At 46.7% G+C, this 18,379-nt stretch overlaps 1 protein-coding gene and 2 long non-coding RNA genes across 19 annotated transcripts in view; 1 reads left to right on the plus strand and 2 right to left on the minus strand.

Annotated features, from left to right (window-relative positions):
• Window positions 1-895: 895 nt before the first annotated feature.
• Window positions 896-18,379, plus strand: part of C29H10orf90 (chromosome 29 C10orf90 homolog) — a 212,734-nt gene continuing 195,250 nt past the window's right edge. For 3 of the 15 annotated variants that reach the window (XR_013367692.1, XR_013367693.1, XM_077877234.1), the window contains exon 1: window positions 916-1,693. Coding sequence is in view for 8 of the 15 variants with exons in the window: in XM_077877234.1 (XP_077733360.1) it covers window positions 1,454-1,693 (240 nt within the window). In the remaining 7 variants the exon portion in view is untranslated. Of the gene's footprint in view, window positions 1,694-18,379 lie in introns of all 15 variants that reach the window. The other 12 variants (XR_013367690.1, XM_077877229.1, XR_013367694.1 and 9 more) reach the window with 11 other exon arrangements.
• On the minus strand, window positions 6,330-7,807 carry LOC144300764 (uncharacterized). Its single transcript, XR_013367544.1, has 3 exons — window positions 7,695-7,807; window positions 6,740-6,935; window positions 6,330-6,593 (listed from the first exon to the last, which is right to left on the minus strand). It is a non-coding gene; the product is annotated as an uncharacterized LOC144300764 (long non-coding RNA).
• Window positions 12,394-18,369, minus strand: LOC144300947 (uncharacterized). 3 transcript variants are annotated; one of them, XR_013367700.1, is made up of 4 exons: window positions 17,989-18,369; window positions 13,671-13,781; window positions 13,384-13,578; window positions 12,394-12,885 (listed from the first exon to the last, which is right to left on the minus strand). It is a non-coding gene; the product is annotated as an uncharacterized LOC144300947 (long non-coding RNA). The 3 variants fall into 3 exon arrangements; XR_013367701.1 differs by lacking the exon at window positions 12,394-12,885 and adding an exon at window positions 14,038-14,175 and having other exon boundaries at window positions 13,232-13,578; XR_013367699.1 differs by lacking the exon at window positions 12,394-12,885 and having other exon boundaries at window positions 13,238-13,578; window positions 17,989-18,367.

Consider the following 18,379-nt stretch of genomic DNA (forward strand, 5'->3'; position numbering starts at 1 on the left):
GTGTTCTGCTTAAGGGACAGTCAACCCCGCTTCACAGTGCGGATCACAGTGAATGACTATGAGTCTCATGTCTTAACAGTCAAATGAGAACATCGGCCTAAATTTTCTCTGAGCTCTTTCCCTCTCCTTTGTTTTCGTTCTCAGCTTCAACATTCCCGTTGCCTCAAAAGGTGGGAGTTCAACATTTCCAGTCCAGGTCCTGGCCAGCCGCCGCCTCTAGCAGGAGGGGGTCTGGTTCTGGGCCAGGGGAATGCATTTGGAGTCACTTGCTCATTTAGCCTCTCCCCACTCCCCCCCGGTCCCCCATCCCGCCCGAGCCTTCGAGTGGGGCCGGAGGATTGTTCAGGGGGCATCTGTGCTGAAAGCCGAGAGGGAGTGGCCCGCAGAGGAGAGAGCTGTGTGAGGACTCGGAAGACGGCCGCCGTGCCCGTCATCAGCTCTCTCCTGGCCCAACCCTTGATCTAAGTCTGGTAATTTCCACCTTCTATATTACTGGCTTAACAGAAATGGTACCAAAACGTGAAATGAAATGAGTAGGCGTACGTCATGCACCTGCATTTCCACACGATTCACAAGCCAGTGATTCTCAGCATCGTGCGAATCTCCACTACGTCACTGGTTAGAGAGAGAACTGTGCCACGTAACTTGGGCAGAAGACACGCAACCACGCAACCATGTACCAAGGCCTTGGAAAGGATGCCCAGGTGACCGTGCGACACGCCTCTCTTTCCTCACCGTCTCACTCCCCTGGTGTCCCTGTGAGTTGGTGATTCCAGTTGTCCTCATGGGAGACCCGGGCTCAGGCTGGTGGCGGGACTTTGCCTGGCTCGGGCCCAGAGCCGTCACTACGCTGTCCCCGCCCGCCAGGGACACAGCGCTTCCTAACAGAGCGGGCTTTCCATCGCCTGCTGCATCGTCGCTCCTCTGCGCCGGGCCCTCTTCCTCTCTTGAATGTGTTTCTTATCTGCCCGGGGCTGAGGTCACTCTCCGTGTCGGCAGGAGCCTGCGCTCGATCCTTTCCTTCCTGGGGAGAAAAGGCAGGGATTGTGCAGAGGCAGCGGGGGTCGCCCGTGGCTCCTTTGCGCGGCGCAGTCAAGAATCCGTCGGGATTCGAGGGGCCCGACCCGCAGGACACGTGGAACCTCTCTGCACCCGGCAGGGCTGGGGACAGCGGGAAAGAGGGGGGGGCCTTTGAAACCAGAGACGGCTTTGGGTGACCCGAGAACACAGGTAGAGGCGCCGGAGACGAGGGACGGCAGGCGGCCAGCGTGCTTTGAAGGCACGTAGAGGTCACCCCGGAGCGGCCGGCCCCTTTGCGGCTGGGGCCCGGGCACCAGGACCGTCCCCGCTGGGGCCCTTCCCGAGGCTCTCCTGCCGCACCCAATACCTGGATCAGACAAAGAAAATCGTGTCTGCCAGGCTCCCCAGCTGAAGTCACAAGATTCCGAGTATCATGCGGCACCCTGGAATTCCTACAAACACCCATCAGGAGGGGTGCGCCACCCGCCACTCGGACACGGCCGGGCACCCGACTTTTCAGATAAGAGCATTCAGTACGGGCTTGAGAAACCATGTGATGGTCATGGATTTCGTGAAGAGTAACTGGTTCCCCGCCCAGAGAAGAGCCCAAGTCTGCATCATCCAGATGTACCAAGGCCTGGAGACGGCCGAGCGGGCGGCCGGCAGATATGAGGTACGGCTGGAGCTGGGGGGAGCGGTGGGCGCACCGCTGATGCGGAGAAGCTGGAGGCGCCCCTCGCCGGATGGTGCAGGTGTTTTGACTGGTCTAATACATGAATCGCCTTATTTGTACGATTCCCCCGGCAAGCTGGGAAAAGACGTTTTCGCCTCTCCTTTCAGTGTTTGAGATACGGGAAGGGGGCGGGGGGCAGCATATCGCAGGAGTGTCCTTTACACATGACCCACGTCTGCATTTGCAAACACTTAGTAGGGACCAGCGAGCTCATTTGTATCCGCGTTTGGAAACCGCAGGATGTGTCTGCCAGTTAGAGAGCCCTAGCTCTGTTCGTTTGTAATCATCCGTCTTTAGAAACAAATTCCCATTTGTTTCCTGGCGCCTTATGTAGAAAAAGTATCTATGGCTTGCCTTGCTGGAGTTAAAATTGCATGATTTAAGCCAGGCCCGGAAGCGTGGCCTTTTTGCTCCTTTGAGAGGGAGTCCTAATTTTTAAACAGAAGCGACTTTTTTGGGGGGGAGGGTGATGGGGGGGAGGAGAAAAAGAGAATTTTGGAGTTTAGAATGTCAAAGTGAGATAAACACATCCCTCAGACATATTTGCATTCTGCAACTGGTGTGAGGCACGAGCAGTTATCTTTCAGAGAGTAAACACGCATGAAATCCGACCCGCTCGTTACTGTACATGTAATAAATTATGAATGTCGTCGTAATTGACTCCTCTATAGCTCACTTACCTATCTCTTTTGATAAAGGTAACAGGTAAATTATCAGTGTTTTTGAAATGGGAACCTTTCCGAATGTTGATGCCCGTTGTTAGGAGGGCCTTCGCCCTGAATGCTGGCAAAGACCCCACATCTTTTGTTCCCCACTCCGGGCTTCCTCATTTCAGGGCAATGCCAGAACCTGTTCTGCAGGGTTCAAGGCTGGCTTCTTCCAGTTGCAGCCCTGGGATTGTGAATTTCCATGTTCACAACAGAGATATAGAGGCCTCAGAAATAATGGCGTTAATTAAATTCAGTAATAGTTGTTCATTAGTTCATTGTCCAATCAACCAGAGCAAAAGGTGTGCAATTAGAATATAATTGAAGGAAACCAGAGATATTATTATTCACAAGTAATTAATTGGATGGAGACAGAATTTTATCATTGTATAATTTTAGTTCAGGTTACTTTTCGATTCTCCAGAGAGAGAAAGACTTGTTGAATTATGCCATCTTGCATTTTGCAGACGTGTTCTTGGCTCCAGTTTAAGCCTTAAGTGACAGAGAGCAGCTCTGGTGTCCTGTTTTTTTCTTTTCTTTTTTTTTTTTTATGAATAAAACTTCATTTCTCCCTATAGCGACACTCAAGGCGACAATGTGGAGAAGTACATCTTTGCAGGAGATTGTAAAAAGCTTTAAGCGTGCTGACAGTCACAGCTGCTGCTTTGTGTCCCCCACACCTCCCACCCCCAATTACCAGTTACAGTCAACAAGTGGAGGTTGTATGCCTGCCACCTGGCAGTAACCTGGAGTCTTGATTCTTATGTGAAAATGAGTCTGAGGCCCTCCCATAGCCATCAGGCCCCCAGCTGGACGGACCTCACCGTGTCTGTGATTTGGGAAGTGGTCTAGGCAGGGCCCACTTTGCTCAGGGGCAGGTCAGGTTTGAAACCCAACATCGGATCCTTGCCTCCTTTCCCTCTTACTTCTGAGCTCTGCCCTTATAGAGGCAAACATGTCAGAATTTAAAATATTCCATATCCATTGAACTATTCATATTATTCCCACTGGGGCATGTCAGCGCTGTTTAAATTAGGAATTCCAGGAAGGAGTCAACTTCCTTGCTCAGTTTCCAAGCTGAACTGATGATAGAGCCCAATTAACAGTCTTGGGGCCCTGTTAGACTTGGCCCCAGTGACCCCTTCTCTCTCGCCAGCTCCAAGGCCATGGGTTAACCTGCCTGGGCTGTGACCACAAAGTACCTGATGGGGTGAGAAATGAACAGGGTCACTGAAATGAATGCTCAGTGCACAGAGGTGCTAAGTTAAAGAAACTAGCTGATTCTCCAGTAAAAGTGAGTTTTGGAAATTTTGTTTCTGTAAAAACCTTATGCATTTCAAGTCCCTCCCATGAGGACCTACAAATCCACTCCAGTGGAGTTGAATGTCTAAAACTGGCATTTCTCTAAAACTGTTGTCTTTGTCCTGGGCTGTGTTAATGCCTGAAGAGGCTGCCTCTCATCTGAGATAAGCAGTGGCTCAGCCCAACTCTGTCCCAGGGGTGGTCCAGCCACACTTGTTCCCTTACTTAAACTGCCTTTTAATAGGAATGTACAGCTGACCTGTTTGTCTGAAATGTAAGTAGGATGGGAAATAGATGGTGGCGAGGGGTTTGCAACGCCTTGATCCCTGCTGATTCCAAAATGCTCCAAACTATTAAAAACACAGTGTGCTAAGGGCCTTTCTCTCCCTGCCTAGATATCTGATAGACTTCAGACTTAAAAATAGCCAGAACCAAGTAATGGGACGGACCTGCGCTTGAGTCCTAGCCACTGATCACACTGCAAACATGGCCACATCCCGAGAGTCCTTACAGAAGCAGAGCAGGGATGGTTTCCACTTGAGGGGAACCACGTGGAATTCAGAGATGTGCTTGCATCTCCTAGAGTATGGATATGAGCTAGCATCTCCTAATTGATTGTTGAGAACTTTCTGCTTATAGGCACAGGCTGGGGCATGCAAGTCAAGTCTCATCCATCCGTCTTCTCTTGGGTGACAGTTTCTAATACATTTAATCATTAGATGAGCCAGAGAAAATTTCTGTATGTGGTAATCGCCTTGTGGCTATGCTTTTTAAGATTTCCTAAAACTTCTATTATTTCTATCTCTCCTTCCTACTCATCCTTTTTTTTTTCTTTTGGATTTGGCAGTGATGCTCAATTCTGGCTGACTGCAAGAATCATGGCAAACTGTTATTTTTAAATTTTTTTTGACATGCAAAGATTGCACACATTTAAAGTATAAATTTTGATGAGTTTGGACATAGGCACACACCCATGACAGCCATCAATCACCACAATCAAGGTTCTAAACGTATCCATCACCTCTAAACATTTCCTATTTTCTTGTGCATGTGACTTTTTTGTTTGTTTGTTTGTTTTTGTTTGTTTTTTGTTGGTAAGGACGCTTAACGTGAGATGTGTTCTCTTACTGTATTTTAAAGGGTGTTAACTCCATGTTGTTAACTATAGGCACTCGTGTTGTACGGCAGAGCTCTGGACTCACTAATCTATCATGTAAGCTTTACACCCACTGAGCAACAGCTTCCTGTTTCCCCTTCCCCAGTCCCCGGCAACCACCATTCTATTTTTGGCTTCTACGAGTTTGGTTTAGATGCCTCATATAAGTGGAATCATGTGGCATTTGTCCTTCTGTGATGGACTTATTTCCCTGAATGTAAAATCCTCTGGTTTCTCCCATGTTGTCACAAGTGTAGGAATTTCTCATTTTTTAAGCCTGAATAATATTCCATTGCATGTATATACTACATTAAAAAAAAGTCTGTTCATCTGTTGATGGACCATTTGGGTTATTTCCTTATGGTGAACTTTTAACACTGATATATGCTCATAGCCCAGCCAAGGCCATTGTGACCCAGGGCAGGTGTGTGGGGTTGTGTTGTATTCCTTTAAAGAGGATTGAACTTAGTTCCCGTGTGAGGTGAAATTACCTGCAAATGGTCTGATCCTTGTGAGGCTGACTTTTCCGCACACTTTAATCTAGGGGATTTGTCCTCAATAAGTGATGATTTTGTCCCCAGGCTATATTTGATAAAGCCTGGAGACACTTTGGTTGTCACAGCGTGGGGAAGATGCTACTGGTACCTACTGAGGAGGGGCCAGGGATGCTGCTAGATATACTGCTGTGTCCAGGGCTGTCTTCCACCACCAACAGCAAAGACTCACCTGGCCTGACATGTTCACAGTGTGGAGGCTGAGAAGCCCTGGCCTAGGGCTAATTGAGCCCCCACTGTCAAAGTACAACCCTTGGGAGGACTCTACTTAATGCCCCGTGTGTGGGGGAGAACTTTCCACCAGGGCCAGTAGGAGCATGAACTGTTTCCAGCCCTGGGAAAGGTCCTAGAATCATCTCACCTACTACTTTCTGGTAGTTCTTTTTCTGGTTTTATGCAGTTTTCTCTTAAGCATGCGAAAATCAGTATTCAGCCAGAGACTGGAGGGACCTGTTGCTGGTTGCTGGAGTTCTCTTTCCCTGCAGTTCACTCCTCTTCAGAATTTAGCCCCAAATTCTAGCTGGCTCAGCTTCTTGGAGTCTTGATCTCTGCCTCCTTTGCTCAATGCTCCTCTCTTGAGCTTCTGCTTTGTGCTCTTCAGCCTGAAAACTGCCTCTGGGTAGGGACAATTGTAGGGCTTCCTCCTGTCATGCCCCCTCCCTCCAGGATCATAGACCTCATTGCTTCATAGCTTTTGTCTTTCTGCTCCATCGTAGCTGGAAGTGGAAGCGCCCCCCTAGGTAGTTTTAATGTCCCACCAGGGTTGAGACATGCCACTTTGGGCTTTGCCGAATGTCTTCTTGGGTTGGGGTGAGCCCTAGGTCATAGGAGATAGAAGTACTCAGGTTTTAGGTGCTTGGACTTCAAGATAACTTTATTTGGAGAATGAAGAAGTCAATGAGAGGAAACAGGAAGTAAAACAAATATTCCCTTTCTTCTCACAGTTACCAAACGGGGCAAAATGATGTGCCCATTTCCAAATCAAGCCAGAGAGACGTGGCCAGATCAGTCTTCACGGTCTCATGTTTCTTCCTGAGGTCTTGGCCTCCAGCAAGGCTTCTGCTAGATCGGCCGGTGGCTCTGGCTGTGGTGTAGGCAGTGAGCTCTCCAAGGAAAGAGCACTGAGAAAAGGCCATTGGACAAAGGACAATAAATATTCCCATCACCTTTGCCGCCCCACTGGCAGGTCAGGAACCCCTGCCTCACCCCAGGCCCTGCTTCTGCCTGTGTGTGTACTTGTGCTCGGATGGGAGCCTCGGCCACTCACCTCTCTGCTGACAGCAGCTGGTGGTCTTCATGCAGGTGCAGGAGGAGGCAAATCCAGGAAGCAAAAGATGAAACAATCACTTGTGGGGTCTCTGGGCTGCTCACTCGGCACATTCTTCCAGGCTCTCCCCACAGGTGTCAGTGGGAGGCTGGACATTAGAGGGCAAGGTTCTTAGCAGGTGCCGTGGGTCGGAGGGCTGAAATGAAGTTTGTGGCATCAGCAGGCACCTCTGGTGGTTGAGGTCTCCAGAATAGCTGTGCTGTGAATGCTCTGTTAGAGGTGACACGTGACTCGATCTGGAACACTTGCAGTCCCTTGAGATCTATCTGACACTGCTGTGGTCAGTGTGCATCAGGACATTGGGCATGGGTCGGGGACTCAGTGTCCACATTTCAGCCAAACCAAGGGAGGGGTGATGGGAGGTGAACGGTGGCCATGTGGCTAAGTGTGAGGACACTGGCTTGAACCTGGGGTCTTGCTAGATGAGTGGCCTTGGGAAGCTTCTTGACTGTTTTGAGGCCTAGTTTCCTCACCTGTGTTCATGAGAACCATGACATCTACCTCCTAGGTTTGCCGCAGGGATGAAGGGAGACAATCTATACAAAAGGCTAAGCCTCAGGCCTGGCAGAGAGGCAGCATCTCATCAAGGTGAGTTGTTGCTACTCACGTTCCAATATTGCCTTTCTCTGCTGTCCCCAACCCTGCTGCGAAGGCGTGGCCCCTGGGACCAGGCTGATTGTAACCAGTGCTTAGAGGAGACTGCTCCGGGCATGCAGTCCTGTTTAAATTGGGGGTGAACATCCCTACTCCTCCTCCCCCACACTCAGAGTGCCAGGTGACAGGGACTTGTAACCTTCGGTGCTCTTGGCTCAGGGTAATCCATTCCCCAAGCAACTCAGACATTAGTCAGCAAATTGGCCCTGAGCCGAATGCACAGTTTCCGCTCACAACCCACCTAATTCTGTGGTCAGCGGCCAATTCCACCTTTGACAAGGGACTGTTGAGAATTGAGTTCATACACATCTGATTCCTGCCTGTGAAAGCTGGGGAGAAGGCAGGAAGTGTTAACAGAACGTGTTCCATGTGAGATGCACCCTCCCTTCGAAGAGCCACAGGGATATAAAGGAGTTCACCACCCCCAGGAAGGATGGAATGTCCCTCATGCTTTAGTGTACTCTAGAATCCTCAGGAAAACATTCAAGCAATGTAGACCTGGGACTCTGGGAAGGGTGGGATCCAGAAATTTCTGTTTTTAACATGAAATCCAAATGATTTTTTTAAGATTTAAAAAAATTTTATTTATTCATGAGACACAGAGAGAGAAAGAGAGAGAGAGAGAGAGAAAGAGAGACACAGACAGAGGGAAAAGTAGGTTTCCCATGGGGAGCCCAATGTGGGACTCAATCCCAGGACCCCAGGATCACGCCCTGAGCTGAAGGTAGACACTCAACCACTGAGCCACCCAGGTGCCCCCTAATCCAGGTGATTTGGATGCAGGTCCAAATATGGAACTTCCAGGCTGATATTTTCCAACTGCACAAGCCAAGAAGGAGACAACAAAGAAGCCCAAGTGACTGGCCTGTGTTGAGAAAACTGGAGCCAAGGGGCCCAGGGCGGGGGAGGGGAGGCATGGTCAGAGAGGAGAGTGGCTGGGCCACCGTGTGCCAGGAGAACTGAGAGACAGAGATGGAACAAAAGGGGCTGTTGTTTGATCCCTCAATTGCCTCATTGATCCTCACCACAGCTGTGTGGGGCACATGAGCCCTATTTTTCCAAAGAGAAAGTTGTGTGAGGCCCAATCACTGATGCAGGCTGCATGGGGACACAGGGGCAGGAGGAGGAGGGTCTGCCTCAGTTATGTCTTGCTCTGAGGTTGTGCTTCTGGCATGGTGCTGAGGAGTGGGGAGATGGGGGAGCAGCACTTATCCTGACAGCAGCGACTAGGAACCCAGGGGTCTTTGGGGTTGACTGTAGACAAAGCCAACTATGCCAGGATCTGGTGGTAAGAGATAATGATACCTTTGCTCTGACTTGCTCTCTCCCTCTGCTTCAGGAATCTTTCCTTCCCACAGCTCTTTCACCAAGCATCTCCTCCTGGTCCTTAGGTCCCACATAGGTCCTCACTGACCTCAGTGTTGTCCCATGTTCTCTTCCCTCTCTGGTGGAGCAGATGGATTAAAGAGGAAATATTGGGCTGACTTAAAAAAAATTATCAAGGACCACTCTGTGCTAGGAACTGTGCTGGTGCTGGGAACACAGAGGTCCAAAAGGCAGGGTTCCTGCCCCTGCTTATCATCTGTTGAAAAGGCAGCCATCCTAATGAGTGCCAAGTCAAGGTGTCTACACTGAGCTGTAGGCAAGGCTGAGAAGGAGACATTTGGGCATGTTCGTCATGGAAGATGAAGGGAGAGTGAGAATATGGGGCCTGGGTGGAGAAGGAAAAGACATTTCAGGCAGAAGGAATGGCAGCTCCTGGGTACTGGCACAGAAAGATCACACGTAAGTAGAACCCTGTGGTCTCTAGAATTACAGCTAGAATTTGCAGGGCACAGTTCCTGGGAGGAGGGAGCCAGGCAAAGAAAGAGTTTTGAAATTTGGATCTGTGGCTAAAAACTAATCTATGTGAAAATCCATGAGGCCAGACAAAGAACAGCTGACAAGGAAAGAACAGTTGTTAGGAAGCCATAAGATGAACAATTCTCGGGGCTCACTCAGGGCCATGGATTGTTTAAGTTTCTCACCATCCAGAGTAGAAAGACCTCACTGAGTAGAGGGTAAATTCAGTAGAGATTCTAGAAGGGTCGTGCCTTGGATGGATGCCAAACTAGCCCTAGAGTAAAGGCTACCCTATATCCATCCTATAACAATTTTGGAAACAATTCTTGAAAGAATTTGGCTCCTCCACAAGTAGTTTAATTGCCTGCCAAAACTATGATCAATACTCTTTCATGGATTACAACAAAATTCAGCAAGCAATAATATAAAATTAAAAAGATCTAGCATCCAGACAAAGCTCACTAGACATTCAAGGAACAGGAAAGCATGATTCTTAACCAGGAGAAATCATGATTAATAGCAACAGATTTATCAATGACAGTGATGATGGAATTAAAAAGCAATGATTTTTTTTAAAAAAAGCTATTACAAGACTATTGTTTTCCCTTTATTTTTTTAAATTTTTATTTATTTATGATAGTCACAGAGAGAGAGAGAGAGAGAGAGGCAGAGGGAGAAGCAGGCTCCATGCACCGGGAGCCTGACGTGGGATTCGATCCCGGGTCTCCAGGATCGCGCCCTGGGCCAAAGGCAGGCGCCAAACCGCTGCGCCACCCAGGGATCCCTGTTTTCCCTTTAAATTCAAGAGTTTGAGGATCCCTGGGTGGCTCAGCGGTTTGGCGCCTGCCTTTGGCCCAGGGAGCGATCCTGGAGTCCCAGGATCGAGTCCTGCATCGGGCTCCCTGCATGGAGCCTGCTTCTCCCTCTGCCTGTGTCTCTGCCTCTCTCTCTCTCTATGTCTATCATGAATAAATAAATAAATAAAGTCTTTAAAAAAATAAATTCAAGGGTTTAAGAGAAGATACTACCACGACGGAGAAAGAAATAGTTGATATAAAAATCCACCAAATAGAACTTACAGAGAAGGAAAAGAAATGACACTACCTGAAATGGAAATTTTACTAGATGGGATTAATAGGAAATTGGATGCTGCAGAAGAGAAGGTCAGTTAAATTTCTAAACTGAAGACCGAGAAAAAGGAGAGGGAGGAGAGGGAGAGGAGGGGATGAGGGGAAGAGAGAGAGAGAGAGAAAGAAAGCCTGAGTGACCTGTAGGACAACATTGGTATCAAGAGATCCAACACACATATAATTAGAATCTCAAAGAGTAGAGCAGAAATGAGGGTAGAAAATGATTTGGAGAAATAATGGCTGAAAAGTTTCCAAATCTACTGGAACATATGTCAATGCATTGCCTGTCAAGTACATGTATAGAGTCCAGATCATCAAGCTCAGCCCATCCTGTGTAAATAGTATATATTTCAGTGTCTCCCAGTGGTGGTCACAGGGCTGTCAATCAGAGTTCTCCTGTGCAAGGAATATGTTTGCTTCTTTGTGATCATGCTGCATAATTCACTGAGGCAGTGTGCTTATTTATTTATGGCTGAGATAATATCAATTTAGTGCAAGATTGTTTTTAGCTCCGATGGGCTATGAGAAAAGGGAAAAGCAATCTGGCAGATGTTATCTGTATGATTTTTCTATTCCTGCAAAACAAATGATCATGTAATTGGCTTAAAATGATACCTACTTATTATTTCACAATTTTGTAGGCTGGATATCCTGGTGTGGGTTAGCTGGCCCCTCTGCTAATGTCTCTCCAGGCTGAATCAAGATGTCAGATAAGGCTGTGATCTCACCTGAGGCTCAGGGGCCTCTTCCAACATCACTGGTTATTGTCAGAATTCAGTTCCTTGTGGTCGGAGGACTGAGTCCGCATTCTGTTGGTGGCACTCTCAGCTCCTGGAAGCTGTCCTCAGGTCCCTGCCATGCAGCACCAGCCATAGGCAGTTCACATGTTTGCTTGCTTATTCATGGCTAGAAGGACAATCTGCTGCTCTGAACATTCCTGACTTCTTTTGGAGACACACCTGATTAGGTCAAACCCCCCCCACCCCACCCCCAGTATCATCTCCCTTTGATTCACTCAAAATCAACTGATTGGCAACCTTAATTATACAGGCAAAACCCTCTCTCCATATCATATAATTTAATTGTGGAAGTGAGAGCCCGTTGTACTCACAGGCTCTGGGACGTGTGTACCAAGGGGTGGGAATCCTGGGAGCTGTTTTAACATTCTGCTTAAACTTTATTTCAAATTTTTGTATCTGAGCAGAAAAGGAAATAGAATGAGGTGTTGGAATTGAAGGCACATAGGTTTGGAGCCTCTGTCTAGGAGGTCCATGAAGGAAGGTGCCCTCAAGGTCCTCTGGCTTACCACTGTGCCCCCAACACCAGGTCACTTTCAAGAACATTGTGGCATGGGGCACCTGGTTGGCTCAGTTGGTTAAATGTCTGCCTTTGGCTCAGGCCATGATCTCAAGGTCCTGGGATCGAGCCCCACGTCAGGTTCGCTGCTCAGCAAGGAATCTGCTTCACCCTCTCCCTCTGCCACTCTCTCTCTCTCTCTCTCTTTCAAATAAATAAATAAAATCTTAAAAAAAAAAACAACATTGTGGGACACGTGTGAATAGATGCATTCATGGATGAATGGATAAACAAAAAAGTGCACAAAGTATGTTTGAAATGAAAATCTGGGGCCAGAGTAGGTAATGGTTGAAGACTGTGCATGCGAGGGATCTGCCTCTGAGTCCATGCTCATGTTAGGCTCCCCATGGATCCACTCATTTGCAGTGATCGACAGATACACCTTGGCTTTAGGTAGCCCAAGTGAAGGTCCAAAATGGAGGTCCCTTGTTTCATTACCCTTTTCATTAATCAAATTCCAAATAGAGAAATTATTTAATTTTCTCTCTAGGTTCTAATTTATATCCCTTCTCCATCCAGAAAGGACTTCAAGACAGCTCTAAAAATAAGCATTCTTGGAAGACATCCAGAATTTAGGAATAATAATTTGTCAGAGAAACAAATAGGGCTGAAGACAAATGGGGGAATTATTTTCTTAAAGTAGACAACAAATTGCTTGCCAATTTCTATTGAAGACAAGGAGCATCTTCCCAGCAGAGCAGCCCGAAGCTGGCGGTGAGTGGGTTAGCCCTAAGCGGCTACTCTCTGCTAGGGCTCAGATGCCTCTGATCCAGCCCTCTGGTCACAGAAAGTTCATGAAACCCATTATTTTAGCTGCACTCCTCGCTAATGAGTTCTGGATGCTGCTGGCTTCTCAACACTTGGTTCTGGGGTAGTAGCTACACTTTGCTAGTAGTGTTGGAGGACACCTGTTAGAGTTGGTGGTGAGCTGGGCCGCGTGTGCCAGAGGGATGGGGTCTCGGTTGATGGATATGCAAGGAGGGGCCCAGGGGCATATGGGAGACGCAATGTGCTCAGAGCTTTGTTGTTTGCTGCTCACCGTTGATGTGATATTCAGGAAAGAAGCTTTGTCATTCTTCCAGGAGGTGTGTGCCACTGTGCTAGCTGTCAGACACACAGGAAACAAAAATATGAAGACTTTCCATGACAGAGTTCCGCAATAAATGGCCACATCCTCAGTTTTGATTATGCAACACGTGGGGACCAGGGCAAAAGCGACATGTGCTTCTCGTGTTAGAACAGCAGGGAGAAATAGTTGTTCAAGGTACTAAAGTAGGTCTTTTTTCCTTCCTTTTATTGTCTCTCTTTGGGTTTGTCCTGTTGGTTTTTAATGGGTTCTTTAACATTGGTTTAAGCAAAGACAAATTTAGATTTTAAATTATTACCATGAATTTTGACGTTCATCTTTAAACTGCGTAATGCCATTTTAACACGAATATAAGAGCATTCGACTCATAGGTGGAATCACTGAAATGATGCGGCTTTTATTTGCACTGATGCTATACATGCATATATGTATCTCATTCTCACTGGAACAATGGAAACACTGCAAAAATCAACTCTAACTTTTATTTGACATAATATTCGACCAATGCTCTGTACCTTCAGTTTCCTGCTGGGTGAGGAAGGGCTAAGATAAAAGGGAGCTCTGGGGGTCCTCTCTCTCCCTTTCTCCTTCTCCTTCTGAGCTGTCATTTGCAGCATAAGCAGGTGGCCAACACAGGGACGTAACATGAGGAAGAAAGTCTGTGATAGGGTTGCTTGGTCACTCGTGTTTCCCAGAAATCTGCCTTCTTTCTGTAAGTAAGTAAGTCTGTTTCCGGGGGGAGCACGGGCCCCTTGGGGCTGTCAGCACTCGGCGTACTTGATCCTAGATGTGATTCGCTTACCTCATATTCTCTTTGAGTCTTGCTGAACTTCCACGTGTGGTAGGCTCACCAGGTTGGTAGGTAGGCTTCCACCAGGTGGGCTCACCTCAGCGAGGGGCCACTGAGGACCATCTGTGATGGGCAGTGAGGAAATCAGCAAACACACACCTTGCCCCGTCCTCTGCTTACAGTACCCCCACTATCCTCTTGGGATTTCATTTACAAAACACAAGTTCAGAGATAAAAATATTTTATAATTCAAGATGGTGACACAAAAGCACTGGCTGCAGAAGGAAAAAAAATGGATAAATTAGACTTGGTCAGCATGAAAACCTTGTGTGCATCAGAGGACATTATTAGCACAGCACAAGGAAATCCCACCTACTACCTGGGTGAGCCTGGACGGAGTTATGCTGGGTGAAATAAGCCGGTTATGACAAGACAGATGATGACGGACTCCACTTTGACGACGTACCTGGAGTAGTTAAATTCTCTGAGATGGGGAGTAGACTGGTGCCTTTCAGGGCTGTGGGGCGGTGGGTAGAATAGGAAACTAGTGTTTAACGGTACAGCGTTGCAGCCTGTGGGGCTGGAAAAGCTCTGGAGACAGATAGTGGTGATGATCGCGCGACATGATGAATGTACTTAGTGTTACTTACTGAATTATGCGCTTAAAATGCTAAATTTTATGCTATGTATATTTTACCATAATTAAAAGAACTTCAAGATGGTGACATGAAACCCATATGTGGCCCTTTGCAGTACAGGCTCCCGTGCCACTGCCTGGGTCTCATGCCTGTGAAGCTGGTCCTGCGCTAACTCATGTTTGTAAGTGCGTAGGACGATTCTCTTTCACAACAGGAGGAGATCTCTGAGGTCAGGGTCCCTGTCTCATTTCTCTCACTAACCCTGTGTTGAATTGAAACTCCGAGCTAAACTGGAGCTTGTGCACGATACATTTAAAAAATGCAGGCTTATGTACGATTTACATATATTAATATTCATACATTGTATAAGTATACAGTTCATTTTGTTTTGACAAATGCATACAGTGGTGTAACCAACACCAAATCACGATGTAGGGCATATCTACCACCCAGAAAGTTCCCTGGTGCCTTTTGTACCCAACACCTTCCCTCAGCTCTGCCCCTGGCAACTGCTGATCTGCTTTCTGCCACTTAACTTTTACCTGGTCTGGCATGTTTTTAACTGAAATCATGCAATATGCAGGGGTGTGTGTGTATGTGTGTGACTGTAATAAGTTTTCATTACAACTTCTGGCTTCTTAATTAAACGGATCATGTTCTGTTGGGGTGGCAGAGAGGTGAGGGTCCCTGATTCCAGTACATGTAGATTTTTATTCTAAGTCCACACTTCCTTTCAATTCTGGCTTTGCATGAACTCTTACCTTCCCCAGGATCAGTTGCTTTATATACAAAATGAAGTTAATAAGAATCCCTTCCCTTCACCCAGTGCATTTTCGGGGGTTGAATAAGGTGATGTACGAAAAGTGCTCAGGGCAGAGCTTGGCTCAAAGCAATAGCTCAGTAATGCTTAACTGTTTATCATCCTATTACTGATACCATCATTAATAAGAATTCTAAGAATGGCATGTCCTTGTCTCTCAAATGGCAGCACCACGGTACCTTCCTTCTCGTGTTGCCATGGAGATTATTTAATGTCCGTTTAGCATTTTGTATGGTGCCTAGCACTTGGTAAGCAATCTGTAGTGTAGCTGTTGATATTCCATTCTGAAGCCATCAAGGACCCTGTTTTGCTATTCCTCACTAAGTAAAAGTCATCACCTTCTCTAATTGTGAGAAGATGTGAAAGGGCTCCATTTAGATTGCTTTCTGCCAGTCTAGGTTAAAAAAAAAAAAAAAAGTTGCAAACAGCAGCCACCAGTGTGAAATAGTAAAGGCCTTTCTCTCACGGGCCCAGGGGATGAGTTCCATGTGAACAGGTGAGCCAAAGAACAGGAAATACCCTAGTCCTTTTTTTTTTTTTTTTGTCTCTATTCTTTGGAAAGAAATAAAAATGACAGCAATTGAGTTAAAAGTTGTACAGTTGAGTAGGCGATTGAACTGTCAGAACTTCCTGAGGTGTTCCGAGTCAGGGTAGCTTCACTGTAGTGGATTCGGAAATACTTGAAGCCGCTTGGGAGAGTAGCCCGTGACAGGGAACAATTCCTGGGAAGAGAGGTTTCCACCTGGTACAAGAAATGGATTCAGCTTCTGGAATCATCAGCTCGCATTTTAAAGCAAGGAGAGAAGGTTGCAAATGATAGGAAACATAATAGAACATGCTGAAAGGAATACTTAAGGAATCAGGGGAAATCCACCTCTTTGATATACAAAATAGTTCAGCTAAATTTGACTTTGTAACTGGGTAATTAACATGCCTGTGTTATGGTGTTATGTCCCCCCACCCCCTGCCCATGCCTGATGTTGGCATAGAAATCTCCAGCCAAGCTCTTCATCCTCATCATCACTGTTCTCATTTATCCGTGCAAACACACAGGGGCTGAAGTCACCCTGGCGGGAAAACGGAGGGTGAACTCTCCATGGACCACTTCTCGTTAGGCAGCCAGGGAGGCTGCTTCCCATGAGTCTCACAAGAGGAGGGAGGATGAAAATAACGGATCCTCCTTCCATGCTGATTTGCCTTATTTTCAAACCAGAACCCCACCAGACACCACTCTTGACGACACAAGTGAAGGAGAAGCAAGGAGAGACTGAGGCATCTTCCTGCAGATCCTAACAAGGGAACAATCCCCCCCCCCACCCCCCCCCGCATTTGCAATCAGATAAGGGATATTATCTCCATAATAAAAGGCAATTGAGAATCTAAATGAAAAATCTAATGCTTTTCATGCTGATTTATTTTAGATTAGAAAAAGTTAAAGCAGATGTAAACATGGAGAGATGAAGCATGAAGAGGGAATCATGGCAGAGTGATAAATCTCAGTTTTGAGTTATTATAGGTGCAGGGTTGCATTAACCAGAAAATACACTGTTGATCCAAAAACTGCTCTGACATTAATTATTGTTGCAGAAGAGAATTCAGAAGATTGAATATAAACATGCAATGCTGGCAAAGATCAATCATGCATCCAGATTAGCCATGGAGAGTGTATTCCCGCCCCTGAAGAGAAGAGGCTGTGTTAACCCGTTGGCAGGCCATGCTGGAGCCCTCCCTGTGACGTGCTATCTGCCTTCTAGCGGGACCTTCAATATCCCCTGGGGAGAAGACACTGGATGCAGAAAAGAAATGGCCCTCTTTTTTTTTTGGACCCCAACAATGTCTACCATCATTGTAAAGAGAAGACTTGGCCAAAAATCCACCCTTGGTCTTTGGTCCTTGAGATATAAATAGACTTGTAATCTCTCCTCTGTTTTCTCTGTAGACCATGCACACGTCCAGGCAAGGCAGAGTGAAGAGGTACTAGAGGCAGGGATCTCCGTAGACTTAGAAGTTCCCAGCTGTTTGCTCTTCTCTCTCCTTTCTCTTCACTTGGTCCCTGTTTTACTTGCTCAATGCTTTACAAAGCCCTGACCACCGCTGAACACACACACTCATGCAAGGGCACACACACACATGTACTAATATGGGGAATGCTGAGAGCACTGTGTTCTAGTTGGAGAGGATCCTGGCTCTGGCATTTAGTAGCTCTGTGACCTAGAGCAAATTCCTGAATCTCTCCCTGCCCCCGTGTCCATAACCACAAAATGCAGAGATACTGGCTGCCTTGTGGGAACTGGATGAGAGGATCTATGGAAAACTCGAACCCAGGGACTGGCAAGTTTATTAAACGTCTGTTGTACGGAGACCACAGTTCTCCATCCAGAGCTCTTGGGGCCAAATGTGATTCAACGATGATTTCTTAATCTTATTTCAGAAAGGTAACACTGCTGCACAACATTTCTAGCAGGATCTAATCACCCTGTAATTAAGCTCACTGATGTTTTTGCAATAAAATGTATGAATATTCACACTAAATGGAATAAATTAATATTATAAATAGCCTCAGGTTAGTTCAGGGAAGGTCTGACTGTCAGATTAGTTTTCTACAAATTCACAGAAAAAAAAAAAACCCTCTTGGGTTTCAGAGCTTTATGGATTTTACAGTTGCAGGTAAAGGATTATGGATCTATTGTAAGAACTCTGATATCTTGAAGGGAGAGTCGGTAAACAACAAAAACAGCAAAAACAGTAGCATATTTGCTCATTAAGGTCCAGCCATTATGGCAGGGCTTGGGAGGATCAAGTGGGAGAATGTGAGAGTTGCTTTGAAAAGCGTTTAGTCTTCTGTAAATGGATGGTTCTAGTATTACTGTACCAGAGATGTTCAGATCTCGCTAGTGCTCAGCTTCCGGCTCTTGATAGAACTCACAGGATCATTTTATTGTCAATGTTATCAGCATCCTAGCTGGTGCCAGGCTTGACCGTGGAGTTTCTGCTGGTAGTGGTGGAACCTATAAGGTAGCAAGTGGTGAGAGGGTGTGGAAGGAATGCCAGCCTGGAGTCAGGAGGGCTGGTGCAGGTGTAAAAGCCCCATTTTCTTGCCCATGGGCCCTGATGTCTCTCCCACTCTCAGGACCTTTGTTTCTTTATACAATCAGAACTGTATGTGTTCTGGCCACCTCTTAGGGACTTTGGGGAGTCAAAAGGAGGTAATGTGTATAAAAGAACTGTGCAAACTGGAACATTCCCTGTGATTCTGAGGTGTC

Source organism: Canis aureus, chromosome 29 (genome assembly GCF_053574225.1).
Source record: "Canis aureus isolate CA01 chromosome 29, VMU_Caureus_v.1.0, whole genome shotgun sequence".
NCBI lineage: Eukaryota > Metazoa > Chordata > Mammalia > Carnivora > Canidae > Canis > Canis aureus.